The 13,058-nt window shown below is 33.9% G+C and overlaps 1 protein-coding gene across 1 annotated transcript in view; it reads right to left on the reverse strand.

The window, feature by feature from the left end:
- The window catches only part of cerkl (CERK like autophagy regulator), a 49,007-nt gene extending 36,292 nt beyond the window's left edge, over positions 1 to 12,715 (reverse strand). Inside the window, exon 1 of the mRNA XM_088929896.1 lies at positions 11,123 to 12,715. Within this exon, the coding sequence (XP_088786022.1) occupies positions 11,123 to 11,471 (349 nt within the window). The 5' untranslated portion in view covers positions 11,472 to 12,715. The remainder of the gene's footprint in view (positions 1 to 11,122) is intronic.
- Positions 12,716 to 13,058: the final 343 nt, after the last annotated feature.

Genomic DNA, 13,058 nt, shown 5'->3' on the forward strand with positions numbered 1-13,058 from the left:
AGGGTATTGTGTTTGGGGGGGGGGAAGGTAACTTCATCCATCCATTTTCTAACTGCTTTATCTAATACAAATGGGAGAGCCGGAGCCTCTCAATGGGTACAAGCAATGGGTACAAGGCAGAATATACCCTGGATGGGATGCCAGTCCATCACAGGACACACACACACACACACACACACACACACACACACACACACACACACACATTAACACCAGGGCCAGTTTTCCCAGAAGCCAATTAACCTACAAGTACTGTATGTCTTTGTACTGTTGGAGGAAACCAGAGCACCCGGGGAAGGAAACCCATGCAAACACAGGCAGAACATACAAACTCCATGCAGATAGCACCCAGCATCCAAAATCCTCAACTACACAATGACACTGTGTGACTGATCTGCTGTTTCATGTTACGTGATAGAAGTAAATGCACATCTACACCCCCTTAGTAGGCATGCACAGAGGTAACAGGGGTGATTATTCATATGGTGTCTAAATAATCAAACACGTAAATAAATATATATACAAGATAGTTTCATCAGAGTATTCATAGTCATATTGCTGCAGATATGTATTTTTGTGACTGATTTACATATTCTTAGTGCTGAGTATCCCAGCTAATAACAGAATATTATGCAAAGCACAACATCTTTTTTAAGAGTATGAACTTAAGTACTGTAGGTAAAATATTAGATGAAATTACATATGATAAACAAAAGAAGAGAATACATAATGATTATTCAAATAGGTACTGTATAATAATATGGCTTCATTTTGTTAACTCTGGTATCCAAAAATACTTACAGGCGTTTCATTATCTAACTGCCTATAATGTGTTAACAGTATTAAATATTTAAATGTAAAGTAAATGTAGCCCTGGTAGGCTTCAACAGTCTGTACAGCATAGATTCAGATTCTTCTCCATAATGTTTTTAATAACTATTTTTACTACAGAACTTTTTAATTTTTAAATGTTGATGCTAAGTTACAGTACAGTATATGCACAGAATAGCTAGCAAAGCTTATTTCATCCATAAGTACTGTATTTCAATTAGTACCTTGAAAATAATTCAGGTGGGTAGCTGAGTCAGCATGTGTAAGCTGCAAAGGAACAAGTAAAGGTTTATGCCACGTTGAAAAGAGAAGAAACACAATGTTTCAGCTGTGGAGCCTTCTTCGGGTGTCACATGTGAGTAGTGGATTGATGGGGTAGCCTAACATAATACTGCCCATGCAGACCTCTAGTGTTCCAAAGCATCCTTTAGATGTCACAGAATACAAAACTGATGCATGGAAAATAAGATCACCTTATAAAATCCAGGACTGATTACATTTATATCAAGTTCAGCCAGATTAGTAGTAATGCAGGCCTCTCGGTAAACTGCCAACACTGCTCTGAAGAGATGCTGTGGCTGGGAAATAAGAGTAAATCCACCATCCAAACTCCTCCACAGTACAGCTTAGACTGCTCAGAGCTTAACTCCTTAGATTCTCATTCTTATAATCTACAGTATAATGCTCAAGCTACAGACTCTAGCTTGTGTTCATCGAATATCTTGAATATTATTTGTACCATTCTTGCTTATACTGTTGTATTTATTTAATTGGCACTGTTTTTCCATTGATGTGATCAAAACATTACAGAAAAGTTTCACTTAACTATAGAAAGAACTATAAAAGTACATTAAGAACTATAAAAGTAAGAGGGGTTAAAAAATAATGCACATATGTTCATTCTTTATAAATTAAAACGTACGTAACCTAAGCTTTCAACCAGACGATTAATGTACATTATAACAAAATGTGGCAAATAATGTGAAATAAAGGCTTCTTAATTTACAGTTTGCAAGACAGTGTGACATACTCCAGAAATGTTTGAGCAAATGTTCTAAATTAAAGGGCTAATAATCTGATTAATCAAATGCAGTATATGTCTTTTGTTTTTAGACACCAGTTCTCACATAAACAGCAGTTTAAGACTCCTTGTTATTTTGCTGGTGATTTTCATGTCTCTTTTAAAGAGGGCTGCTTCTGATTCAGTTCTCTGTGGCATACGATTGTCCTTATGTTCAAGGTCATTTTTTAATGGGAGATATAAGAGTCAGGATCAATAGGACATGCCTGGTGAATATGTCTACACAGGAACACATACTATTCTGCTTTGTCCTCCTGTTGATTTGCTTTGTTCTTTTGTACTTGCAGATTGTTCTTTACTCAATGTAGATATTAGACCCGTACTGTATATAATAACGGTGCATTTGTTCGCAATCTATGATTAAATCAGTTTACTCCAATGTTAAGACTATTAAAACTTACAAATTAATCCTGTGTACAACAAGTTGAAACATTTTAATTGTATGAAATGTATAATACAGGTCCCTTATTATAATTTTACAAATTTCTGAATTGTAAATTTTGAATTTCTGAATCTGTTTAATTGTTCAGCTTAGAATTGGGTCAGGTTTATAGTATATTTATCATGCCAAACATGCTGTATATGATACATAGTGTATCTATTTTAACAGTTTCCCAAGCTACTATTTCCAATTTATTGAGTAGGAAATCTTTATTACCTATATTTACTTGAATGCACAAATTTCTGCGCTGGTACTTGAAATTTATGAAGAGATATGATTGCTTGAAGCAAACTGTGGTTTACAACCTTGCCACTGTCATTTTTTGGCAAATATGAGGCTGATTTAAAATGACATGATCGGAACAGCCCTTAATTTCAGTCACAGTAAGAAGTCCAAAGATTAAATAAAACTGTGCAGTCTTCTAGAAAACTTTATTGCTTCCAGATGGATACATGCTTCCTCCCAGCACTGATCTTGCTCACTGTGTACATGGGGTGCCATTTTCATATCATCATGCAATTAATGATTTGACAAAACACATCAATTTTAAACAGGATTTAAAACATTAGAATAATCTAATATAAACAGTAGAATGATTGGCATTCATTCACTTTAGAAAATAAAAAGGACAATATCTCAAATATTCTAAATAAATTTCAATCTCAAATACAACATTACCATAGTGTGACAGTTTGTGACCTTTTGTGAACTTTACTTGGCTGAATCCTCTGCAAGAATATGTGTATTACGTGTTCTGAAACAAATATTCGAGGTTTCTTAAAGCTAAAACAAACAGGCACTCAAAAGTAATAGAAATTATTTTTTTTTGTAACCCAGCTACACGTTTAAGTTTTCTTCCCAGATGACAGAAATATTTAAGCAAATATGTTTTGCCTTTTATAGAAGTATAAAAGAAGTGTTTTTTTTTCCAAAATTAGAACATGTGATTAATGCATAGTGTTATTGCAAAGCAAACTAATATTGTATACTGAAAACTGTCCAAGCAAAAAAAGCCTTTGCCAGGTCAGATTGCATGCTCTTTGCCCCATGTTGTGTTGTGCCATGTGTTGCCCTGCATGCTGTCTAATACCATATTTTCCACCTGTGCCTGTAGAGTTCTGTGTGCCCAAACTGACACAACAAATTCAATATTTACATTTTTATATTACTGTTTTCCAGCACGCAGGAAGCAAACAAAGAAGACAAACGTCTGTTCCTTTTGTTAAATTATTTTTATGGTGTACTTTGCATTCGTAATAACAAGGAGCAGCAAATTAAACTTCAATAGTTAACACACATAAAATGCAACTAATTACCTTATTCAGTAAATACATTAAAATACAGCAGAGAGATAAAGATGAGTCTTTCGTTGTTCCATTCCTAAGAGATACAAAATCTTTTTCTGAACATATACTGTATAAACCTTCAAGGATTCTTCCTTCTACGGTCAAAATGCTTTCTGTGTTCATTATCAGTATAAATATGTTGCAACTGAAAATAACTTAAGAGACTCCAGTTCTAACTGGTGACTCAAAACTTTAATTGTACTTTCACACACAAAAGAACCATGAAGTCCATCTGGAAGCACATTTTGTGCAAGAATGTATTGTCTTACACAATATATTTGCATTAATGATAGAAATGCTAATCTTTTTACCAAATTTTTGCTTTTCTACAAATTGGTCTGTATGATCTGTAAGATCTGTAAGATCTGTTTCTAAGAGACAACTAATTGAATGGTTTAACATCTGTTGCTTTGAGATTTCTACAGCTAGCTGTCACTTTAAGGCACCTAAATAAACTATACCAAACAAGAACCTCTGAAATATCAATCATGATTTTTCCCCAGTGTCAACAAATCATGTTTAAGAAAATATCTAAGATGAAATTGAGATTATCAGTCATGACTTAACCTACACTATATTTAAACTAACACAATACAAGCATACAAAAAAGATGAAAGAGGAGAGGTAAACAAATGAAATAACCAAGGTTAGGTATGCTACAGTATATTGGTGTACTAAAACCAAACCAATCACTCTTACTTAAAAAAGAAAGTTAAATAGTTTTTAAAAAATATATTTGCTACAATATCTAACATTATAAAGCTACAACATGATCTATTTAAACACCAATGACATAAGGTAAGAACAGCTTCTGGTATCATTACAGTCATTCTACCTCAGAGACATAGTGAGTCACAGAAAAGATATTAAAGCAGCCTCAGTGTTTATTAGACAGTGGGATGTAAACTAAGCCCATAATGATTGAAAAATGTTTGTCACTTTGTCTTCTCCCTGGACAGTACAAAAGAGGATCAGGTAACCTCAGTGGTACAATTAATTTCTGAAATTTGAGGAAAGGCAGGTCTTAAGAGTCATAGAATCATGAAAATAAATGTATAAAGAAGTTGTCTCGCTGGTCAATTAAATTCCTCAAAGCCACAATAAAAAAGGGATAGAATCAGTGTCTTCCTAAACTTGAAAACAACAATAAAACAACTATTCTTTGAAACATGACCTAATACAGGGATTATAATAAGTGATCAATCTCATTAAAAAATTGTGCTTTATTATGTTTTATGTAATAATTCATTTAATAGAAGCTATAAGCTAACATTAATTCAATAAAATTGACTTAATCAGAACTGAATTTACAGTTTGTATTCTTTAATAAATAAATAGGTTTTTAACATTGATGATGGAGTGAAGAAAGAGATGTCTGTCTAATCTGAGGTCACAGAATAAAAATAACAGGATAATATGGATACAAGATGGAGCAACCCCAGCCTTAAAGGGTATGAGACCATACAGAAATTCACTGCTGTATGCTGTCTGTTGCATTTTCTGTCTACTGAAGCTTTTTGTTTCCATCAGCTTGGCAGGATTTGAGACCACAGAGTGGACCATTTTGAACCATTTGCTTTGGTTATAAAATCACTGCTATAAATCGTAACTGTGTACTGCAAATTACATGTAATTGTTATGTTCCAGTAATTAAAGTACTACAGTACTTACAGTAGCTTCTGAATTGTGAGTGAATAAGAGTCTTTCACTTGTAAAGCAACATCTGATATGAAATAGAATAAAATAGTAAGCAAAATCAATATGAAAAGCATTTCATGTAATTGGTAAAGGAGATAAACAGAAACAAAAATCCATCAAAAGATTATAGCCTTGACGTAAAAAGAACATATAATCCAGCTCAATATATTTTTTTGGTTTAGGATTATACTGCCTTGCCCTAGTGACTGTGTTCTCCAGATGAACTCTGTAGCAATTACGGACAAACATTTGGACACAGTTTTGACATGTTAGGAAAAAAATATTCTCTTATATAAATAAGATCCTTTTATCACTATTCAAATGTTTCAAACAGCCTTTACACAGTAGACTTGATCCTCCCCTTGATCCTCAGGTCAGAAAATATTTAGACAAGTGACAAAAAATATCCAGACTAACCAATTTACAAATGTATGCTCACCAATGTGGAATACAAGATATACAGTAAGAGTCACTTAATATAGCCAAAATGTTTGACTGTGCTCCCAGTTACGCAAAGGACACAACACTAACACCGGATCACTGGTTTACTAAGCATCAGGTAGGTAGTCCATGAAGACCAGTATCAGTGTACATAACGTTTGATTATTTTTAAGTAAAACATACTGTAAGTGTATGCTTGTTGATTACCTATAGACTCCAAATCACAGATCATAATCATTACAGCTGCAACAAAACTGTGTGAGATAATAAAATTATTGCATACAAATTGATCTGTTGCCCCCATTGATCCTATTGTTTATCTTATGGAACACTAGTAAATATCCCCATTTAACTAAATTACCAAGCTTTATTTGTAGAAATCCAAAAAGGAATTAATTATCCATTCGCTTTTCATGTTAGCTCATTCCTCAATTATCGTATGGACTGTATTTGTAACTCTGACATTAAAATGCATTGTAGTGTTCTGTAAAACAGTGTTCAGGCTGCATCTGTGGAACCTTTAGCTGATGATAAAGTAATACTGTTGTTTATCATTTTTATAGATCATTAATTTTTAACAACAGGGATAACAGCATTAACAAATGCATTAACTTACATTTCAAGACTGAAATGGAGCATTTAATTTGATTGTTGTTTGTGCAGCATAGAGTACAACCAATCTGTGACTATGTTGAAATAAAATACTGGTAGTGATCAACATGAAATTTTATCACTGCTGTATCTCCCTAATTTACTTTTCTTATGTTCAATTGTTATAAATTCCTAATGGATAGAATGTGCAGAAATGATAAAAGGATTAGACAGATCTTCATAGTGTTTTGTTTTTATAGTGGTCGAATAAGCTTGCTTTGTGTGTTGGTGCACCATTAGAAATGAGCATAAGAAATTCTGTAAATTAAATAGTAGAAGAATGTATGAAGAAATACATCAATTGTTGAGCAAAACAAGATTTAAAAATCTTCCATGAAAATCTGACAAGATTCACTGTGTTTGACATGCTAAACTTACTTCAGCATTGACTAATGATTCTTCAGTCAATCATCAAAAATTAAGTATTGTATGGTTTATGTACCTACCAACTGTGTTTCCTCTACTTCAATTACAGCAATTACTGCTTCTTTGAACATACAAACTTTCCCCCAAAAAGCATTGCATTTTTCTGGAAATTCGACCCAGTCATGATTTTCATTTTTCTTCAAAACCAACATGTCAGCTGATTCACAGCAATGAAGTAGATCATTTTTGAAGTTGAATAATGCATCTACAAAAGGTTATACTGCTAAAAATTGAAACAAATATATTCAGCTCTGAAGTCCTATGTACAAAATAATGAGATATTAATAATCCCTTGCCTAGATTATTCTAAAATTGTATCTAAGTATTTAAGGAAAAAATAAAATTATAATGGAAAAGTATTATGCTTATGTTGTTTTCAAGGTTCATATTTAATCATACTATATGGCATGAACTGTACTTACCACTAGGATTAATCTGTTCAAATATGCCAAACCTTCCACTAAATCTGGAGGACAGAGGACACTATTAGGATAAAACATCCCCAGGCAGAAAAGAATCACATAACCATCAAATAGAGAAACACAGCATATTAGTGCTTCCCTGTCATTTTTTGGCAGTTTTGTGATAGCATTTGGTAAAGGCCATAGGGGGTGATTAGATGGATGCTTTCTTTGTAATGAGAGTTCTGGCTTAATAACATTGGCTTGCATCACAGACAAAAACACTGTCTATACAGCTTAAACAAAATAAAATGAAAGCTTTACTATTTCTAAAACGGATTGTAAATGCTTTCAGAAACTCTATTATACAGTAAAACACAACAAAAAGACGGCCACTTTAATGTTACCAATGCTACCAACGTAGGGCACATTTAAGATTTGTTGTGTTTGATTTTATTAAAACACTCATATAATTGTATTACTGAACTCCTAAATAATAGCATTTACTTTCCTTATGACTGAGAGTCAACACGTAGATAAAAAGAAATATACTTCAATTAGCCTTGGCTACATAAAATATTAAATAGGCAAATGTTGTAGACATTTTTAATAAGAACCAAGAAGGTGATGTAAATTTACAACTGAAATAATAACCATTTTTTCTCCATGTTTAAGGAGAAAAAATATTAATTTAAGTTATTAAATTATTAATAACTCATATAAATGAATGTTACATTTACAGCTAAATTAATAAAGATTGATTAAATTATTTAATATAGTAAAAACAGTGCAAAATATGCAGTTTTGTAAAGTAATATCAGACAGGAGGTGCATTTTTTGAGTATCATTTACTTGGACATTTGCTAACTGTCCACAAGACTGACAGATGCCTTACTTTAGGTGGTCATAACAAACGGCTGGTGTCTATTACAAGCACATCTGTTCCACATGACTTTTTTGGCATCATATCCCTTGTCATTTTTTGTCTATTTTCTGTGTTTGCTTTCTATTCCTGCAGTATTGTACTATCACATTTTCACTATTCCATATAGATACTGTATATATTTATAAATGAAAAAGATATGGACTTGAATATTAGATACACCATTTGCAAATCACACATGCATAAGGACTTATTGATAAAATATTACTGTTATACTGTATAGATATAGCAGACAGACCATCTGACACATTAAGCCACTGCTTTGAACACAAGATACTAGAACAGTGAAGAACATGAATTGGGTAATATTCATGCAAGGTAAAATACAGTTATCATATAAAATACACAATGTATGCATTCAGATTTTTTCTTGTAGGGACATAGCATCTTGAGGTTCTACAGCAACAAGAAAAAAATATTTGAGACTATAATAGCTCAAAATGTTTCTTTTACTATCCATTGACCCATCCATCCTAATAATCAATTTATTAGGATTTAGGTAAAACAGAGAGGAAGGCAGTTTTCTTAACAATGTTTAAAATTCTGAAACTCACTTGGAAGTGTTGATAATAAAACATCAGATGCCTTTCAAGACTGATATTAATTTGAATCTTCCAAAATTTTAATATGAAGCATTTGTAGAGCTGTGTGTTCAAGTGTGACTGAGTGCACCTTAAGGTATGTGTATGTGGATCTTAAAATTCCATTTGTCCCAGCAATGAGGATTTCTAAAGGCTCATTTAATTACTTTGTGGTGCAGCCCCTGTATACTGTATGCATTATTTTGATAATAAAAATAGATCAAATGTGGGCAGAGATTTACACTTTTCCAAATAATTGGAAAAATATATAACTGTCCTTAATGAATAAATTTCATTTAAATCCATGGGATTATACCAATGTGAAAAATGGATATTCAGGATATCAAAGTTAGAGGGTATATTCAGTGCTACCTCTCCATAAGTGTTCCTAAAAAAAGTACTTTTTTCCCCCGAAAAAGCACATTATTTTAAATGATTTTGGGTTGAAAATAAAATGTTACCTAATACAACAGATATACGATATTGACATGTTACAATGACCATAGTGGTCAGACATCCCCACACAAAGTGCCACATTACCTCAAGGCTTATAGGTGTATAGGTAGTGGTTCTTGGGGAAAAAAAAACATGTGAAATTCTACAAACTAATCTCTTTACAAGTTGGATCAGGATAAGATGAAAAACAAACAACAGTTGCCCATGATACAGACACATAAACAAGATATAACGCATCCAACAAAGAATCTTGATAAAAAATAGAAGTATTAAATATAATTTAATGGCATGACTTTCGAGTGAACACTGAGATGGAGTGGTGGGATGTACTGTAGGATGTTTTTGAAGTTTGACATTACATTGATTTATTTAAAAAATATATTGGTGAATATTAAACAAGTGCTTAGAGTTCAAATAGTGGATCTCCTAGTGTACAGATCTGGTCAATAGAAATTCCTTTTGCCTTGTATAAAAGTGCTAGGCCAAATGCATGCACTGGCTAGAGTCTTTCATTTCCATTCACCCCCTATCAGTTAACAGATGTTTCACACTGCACTCAGACAAAGCCATAATTGTGAAGTACATACTAGGATATGTTCACCCACTATCATGTATCTTCCTAACTCTTCTTAGTGCTGTCACCTCAGCTTTTAATCACTCGGCCGTCTGTTAAACACATTCATGCAAATTAAATTACGTTTTTACTGCACCTTCTTTTTCATCATTTGGTAATATTCTATATCACCAGTTGTATCACTTTCAAGTAGAAAAAGAACTGTTTGTGGGGCCCTAAAAATGAAAACAAACATGGATTTTTAAAATGGTCTTTCTCCATTTTAAATGGTCCTGTTCTGTCTAATGGACCATGGAACTGAACAGGACAGTTTAAAATGAACAGAAGCAATTGTAATATTGCAAATTTACTGAATTTCTTATGTTCAAACTTTCTTTACTACAAACTTGAGCGGTGCTTTCAGTGGAATTGTTTTAAACATAAAAAGTTCACAAATGCTTGGAATAAATAAAACAGACTAAATAAACACATTATATACCAGGACAATGATATATATTGGAAAAAATAGAATGTATCTTTTGTAAACTTCTAAAGCACCTTATGTTTGTGCATCTTTTTTCTCAGAACAGAGATTTGGGATCATACCAGTTTGATAGCGTTCTAGGCCTATTGTGGCTTACCTAAGGTATTTGCTTAAAAATTTAACTTAATTTTATTGTTTGCATACTTTAACCTACACTGTGTACATGTTATATATATATTTCCACACACAACTACAGAAGACCCTACAAACCCCTCAAAATGTTGTGCGATTGATTCATTTCAATTTTCATCATGGAATTAACCTCTATGTGTTCTTGGTATCTCGAACGCTGATGCAGCTCTCCAGTCGCACCTCTAGAGAGCATTTACTGCCTTATAGTTAACTTTATAACACTGCGAAAATACAAACACACCCTCCATCATACATTTGTGTGCTTTGCAATACAAAGCTTTAAAACTCACTCAATCATTGTTCCTAAAAAAAGTGATATTATTAAGTATTATGAACTAAAGATTTAACCCTGGACCTGTTAAGAGTGTTTAGCCTGTTGTTTGCAATTTTGAGCGCCGAATGTTTTGGATTGTGTACAGGTTTTAAGAATACAAAAAATAAATAAAAGCGCAACATATCGAGAGTTTTCATTTTCAGGACCTTCTCCCCTTTATTATAATTCTGCTTGCTCGCATATTTTATTGCATGAATAAAATGGAAAAATAGCAGTGCCACTCGTATTGCCATGGAAACAGAGCAAACACTGCACAACCCACCTGTAGGGGTCTCGGGTTGGATTTGAGTCCATATCACCCTGGTCGCTGTCAACACTACGTCGCAGCTTCTTTTTTCTATCTGAAATATCCCTCTGACAATCGGCTCCTCGGTTTCAGCTCTTTGATCTGTATCTCCTCGATTTCGCTCTTCTGGGTCTGAAGCTACGGAAGCGGCTGTGAAGAGCTGCGGGACCGAGAACGACCGCTGTTGTTCTCGTTTCTTTTTCTTTCTCTTCTTGCCTGGATTGTCTGTGCTGACTGGAGACACCGGTTGCGTCTCCTGTAACTCTTCTAAGCTCTCCGACCAGGCATTTAGGATGTTACCACATCTGCGAGGGGACTCAAACATAACTTACTTATTCTTGCAGCATAAAAATGAATAACTAGCACCTTTCTGTGGGTATATTTTAACAGGTCAGCGCGCCCCCCTGATGCTGCTGTGAAACTTCCTGCTTAGTGTCTGCTTGGTTTCAGTCAATGCGCGCTCCCGTCGGGCGTCTGCAGTTCTGGTTACGCGCCTGGTCAGCCACTGTTCCCTCTCTTGTCCCTCCACAGGTATGCAATAGCTAGATTGTGTAACGTTTTCTTGCGGTCTGCAGTATAATATTACATAGTATACATCCGTATCAAACACACGCATCCCACTATCAATTGAGATATAGAAAATGAATTTTTACAGTTCATCCCAAAAGAATGCAGTCCATAAAAAATAATAAAATCAAGAAAAAATATGATTTAATTGGACATTGTTTACTCATACAATTACACACTTCCTATAAAATAACTACCTCTAAGTCCAATTTAAAGTTGAACTAACCAGACCTTGGCAATCAGCCTGCATAGTATAGCAAATATGGACATCTGAGGCTATTTTGCAGGCTGAAATTAAGTACAACTATAATCTTCAGCTTGAAAATGGTTTAAATCATATAAGTATAATTGGTTTTAAGTATAGGCATGCCATTAAAAGAGAATTTAATCTTACAGACCTATCGATTTGTTAACTTTTTCCTTGTACTTTACTGTTGTCTGAAACCACAGTACAGTAAAGACGCATCATGGGATCTCCTGTTTCTGTTTCAAAAGAACCTTCACTTCCTTGTCATTCCATTATGTAGGATCATGGAATGGGGTTGAAACATTTATTTCCATGCCTCTTCTGCAGGGATATGCACGGTATGTCTGTAACCCATTTACACGCTTATGATTGAGCAACCTTAGTTTTGTTTTGCATGGCTTTATCTAATGATGGTAGAAAACATTATGACAGCAAACAGTTTTGAAACATTTTTGTTGCAACACCCCAAAGTTTCTGTTTTAAACTATTAATAGCCCATAACAGAGTGATTGTTTTTTCTTTCTTTTGATGAATATGAAATACTCCAATATTTCCCACTACCCTTCTGGTATGTTTGTGAGTGTGTATGTAATACGAATGAAGTGTGAATGAAACTTACCTTTTTTGTTTCCCTAAAATCACTGCAGTGTTTTCCCCAGTGGAGTATTGTATTGTGTTGATCAAGATGGCCACCAGTCACCTTTCCTGTTTGTAGTATCCCTATTTTGTTGGCAATAAATCCAGTTTTGTTTGCATTTGAAGACTGCTGTTTGGGAGTTTCTTTTCTTTTGAGCCAAACCTGGTCACTTGGCAGGTGACATAGGCCTAGTCCCTGGCACAATTTAGAAGGACTAGGTTTTGAAATGTGCAAGGTGATTAAACGTTTTAAAGGGGTTTGTTTTACACACTAGGTCCCATTCAGTGTATTTTACTTCTATGAACTCTAGCTCCAGAAAGGCTAAACAAGGTATAGAGAAACAGAGATTGAATAAGGTAGATCTTTACTTTCCTGGAATGTTTGTGCCAAAAATAGACCTGAAATAGTCACACATGTGACTAGTGCATGCACAGATGACTAAAGAAGAATCCAAGTTATCA

Source organism: Atractosteus spatula, chromosome 13, assembly GCF_055471065.1.
Source record: "Atractosteus spatula isolate fAtrSpa1 chromosome 13, fAtrSpa1.hap1, whole genome shotgun sequence".
NCBI lineage: Eukaryota > Metazoa > Chordata > Actinopteri > Semionotiformes > Lepisosteidae > Atractosteus > Atractosteus spatula.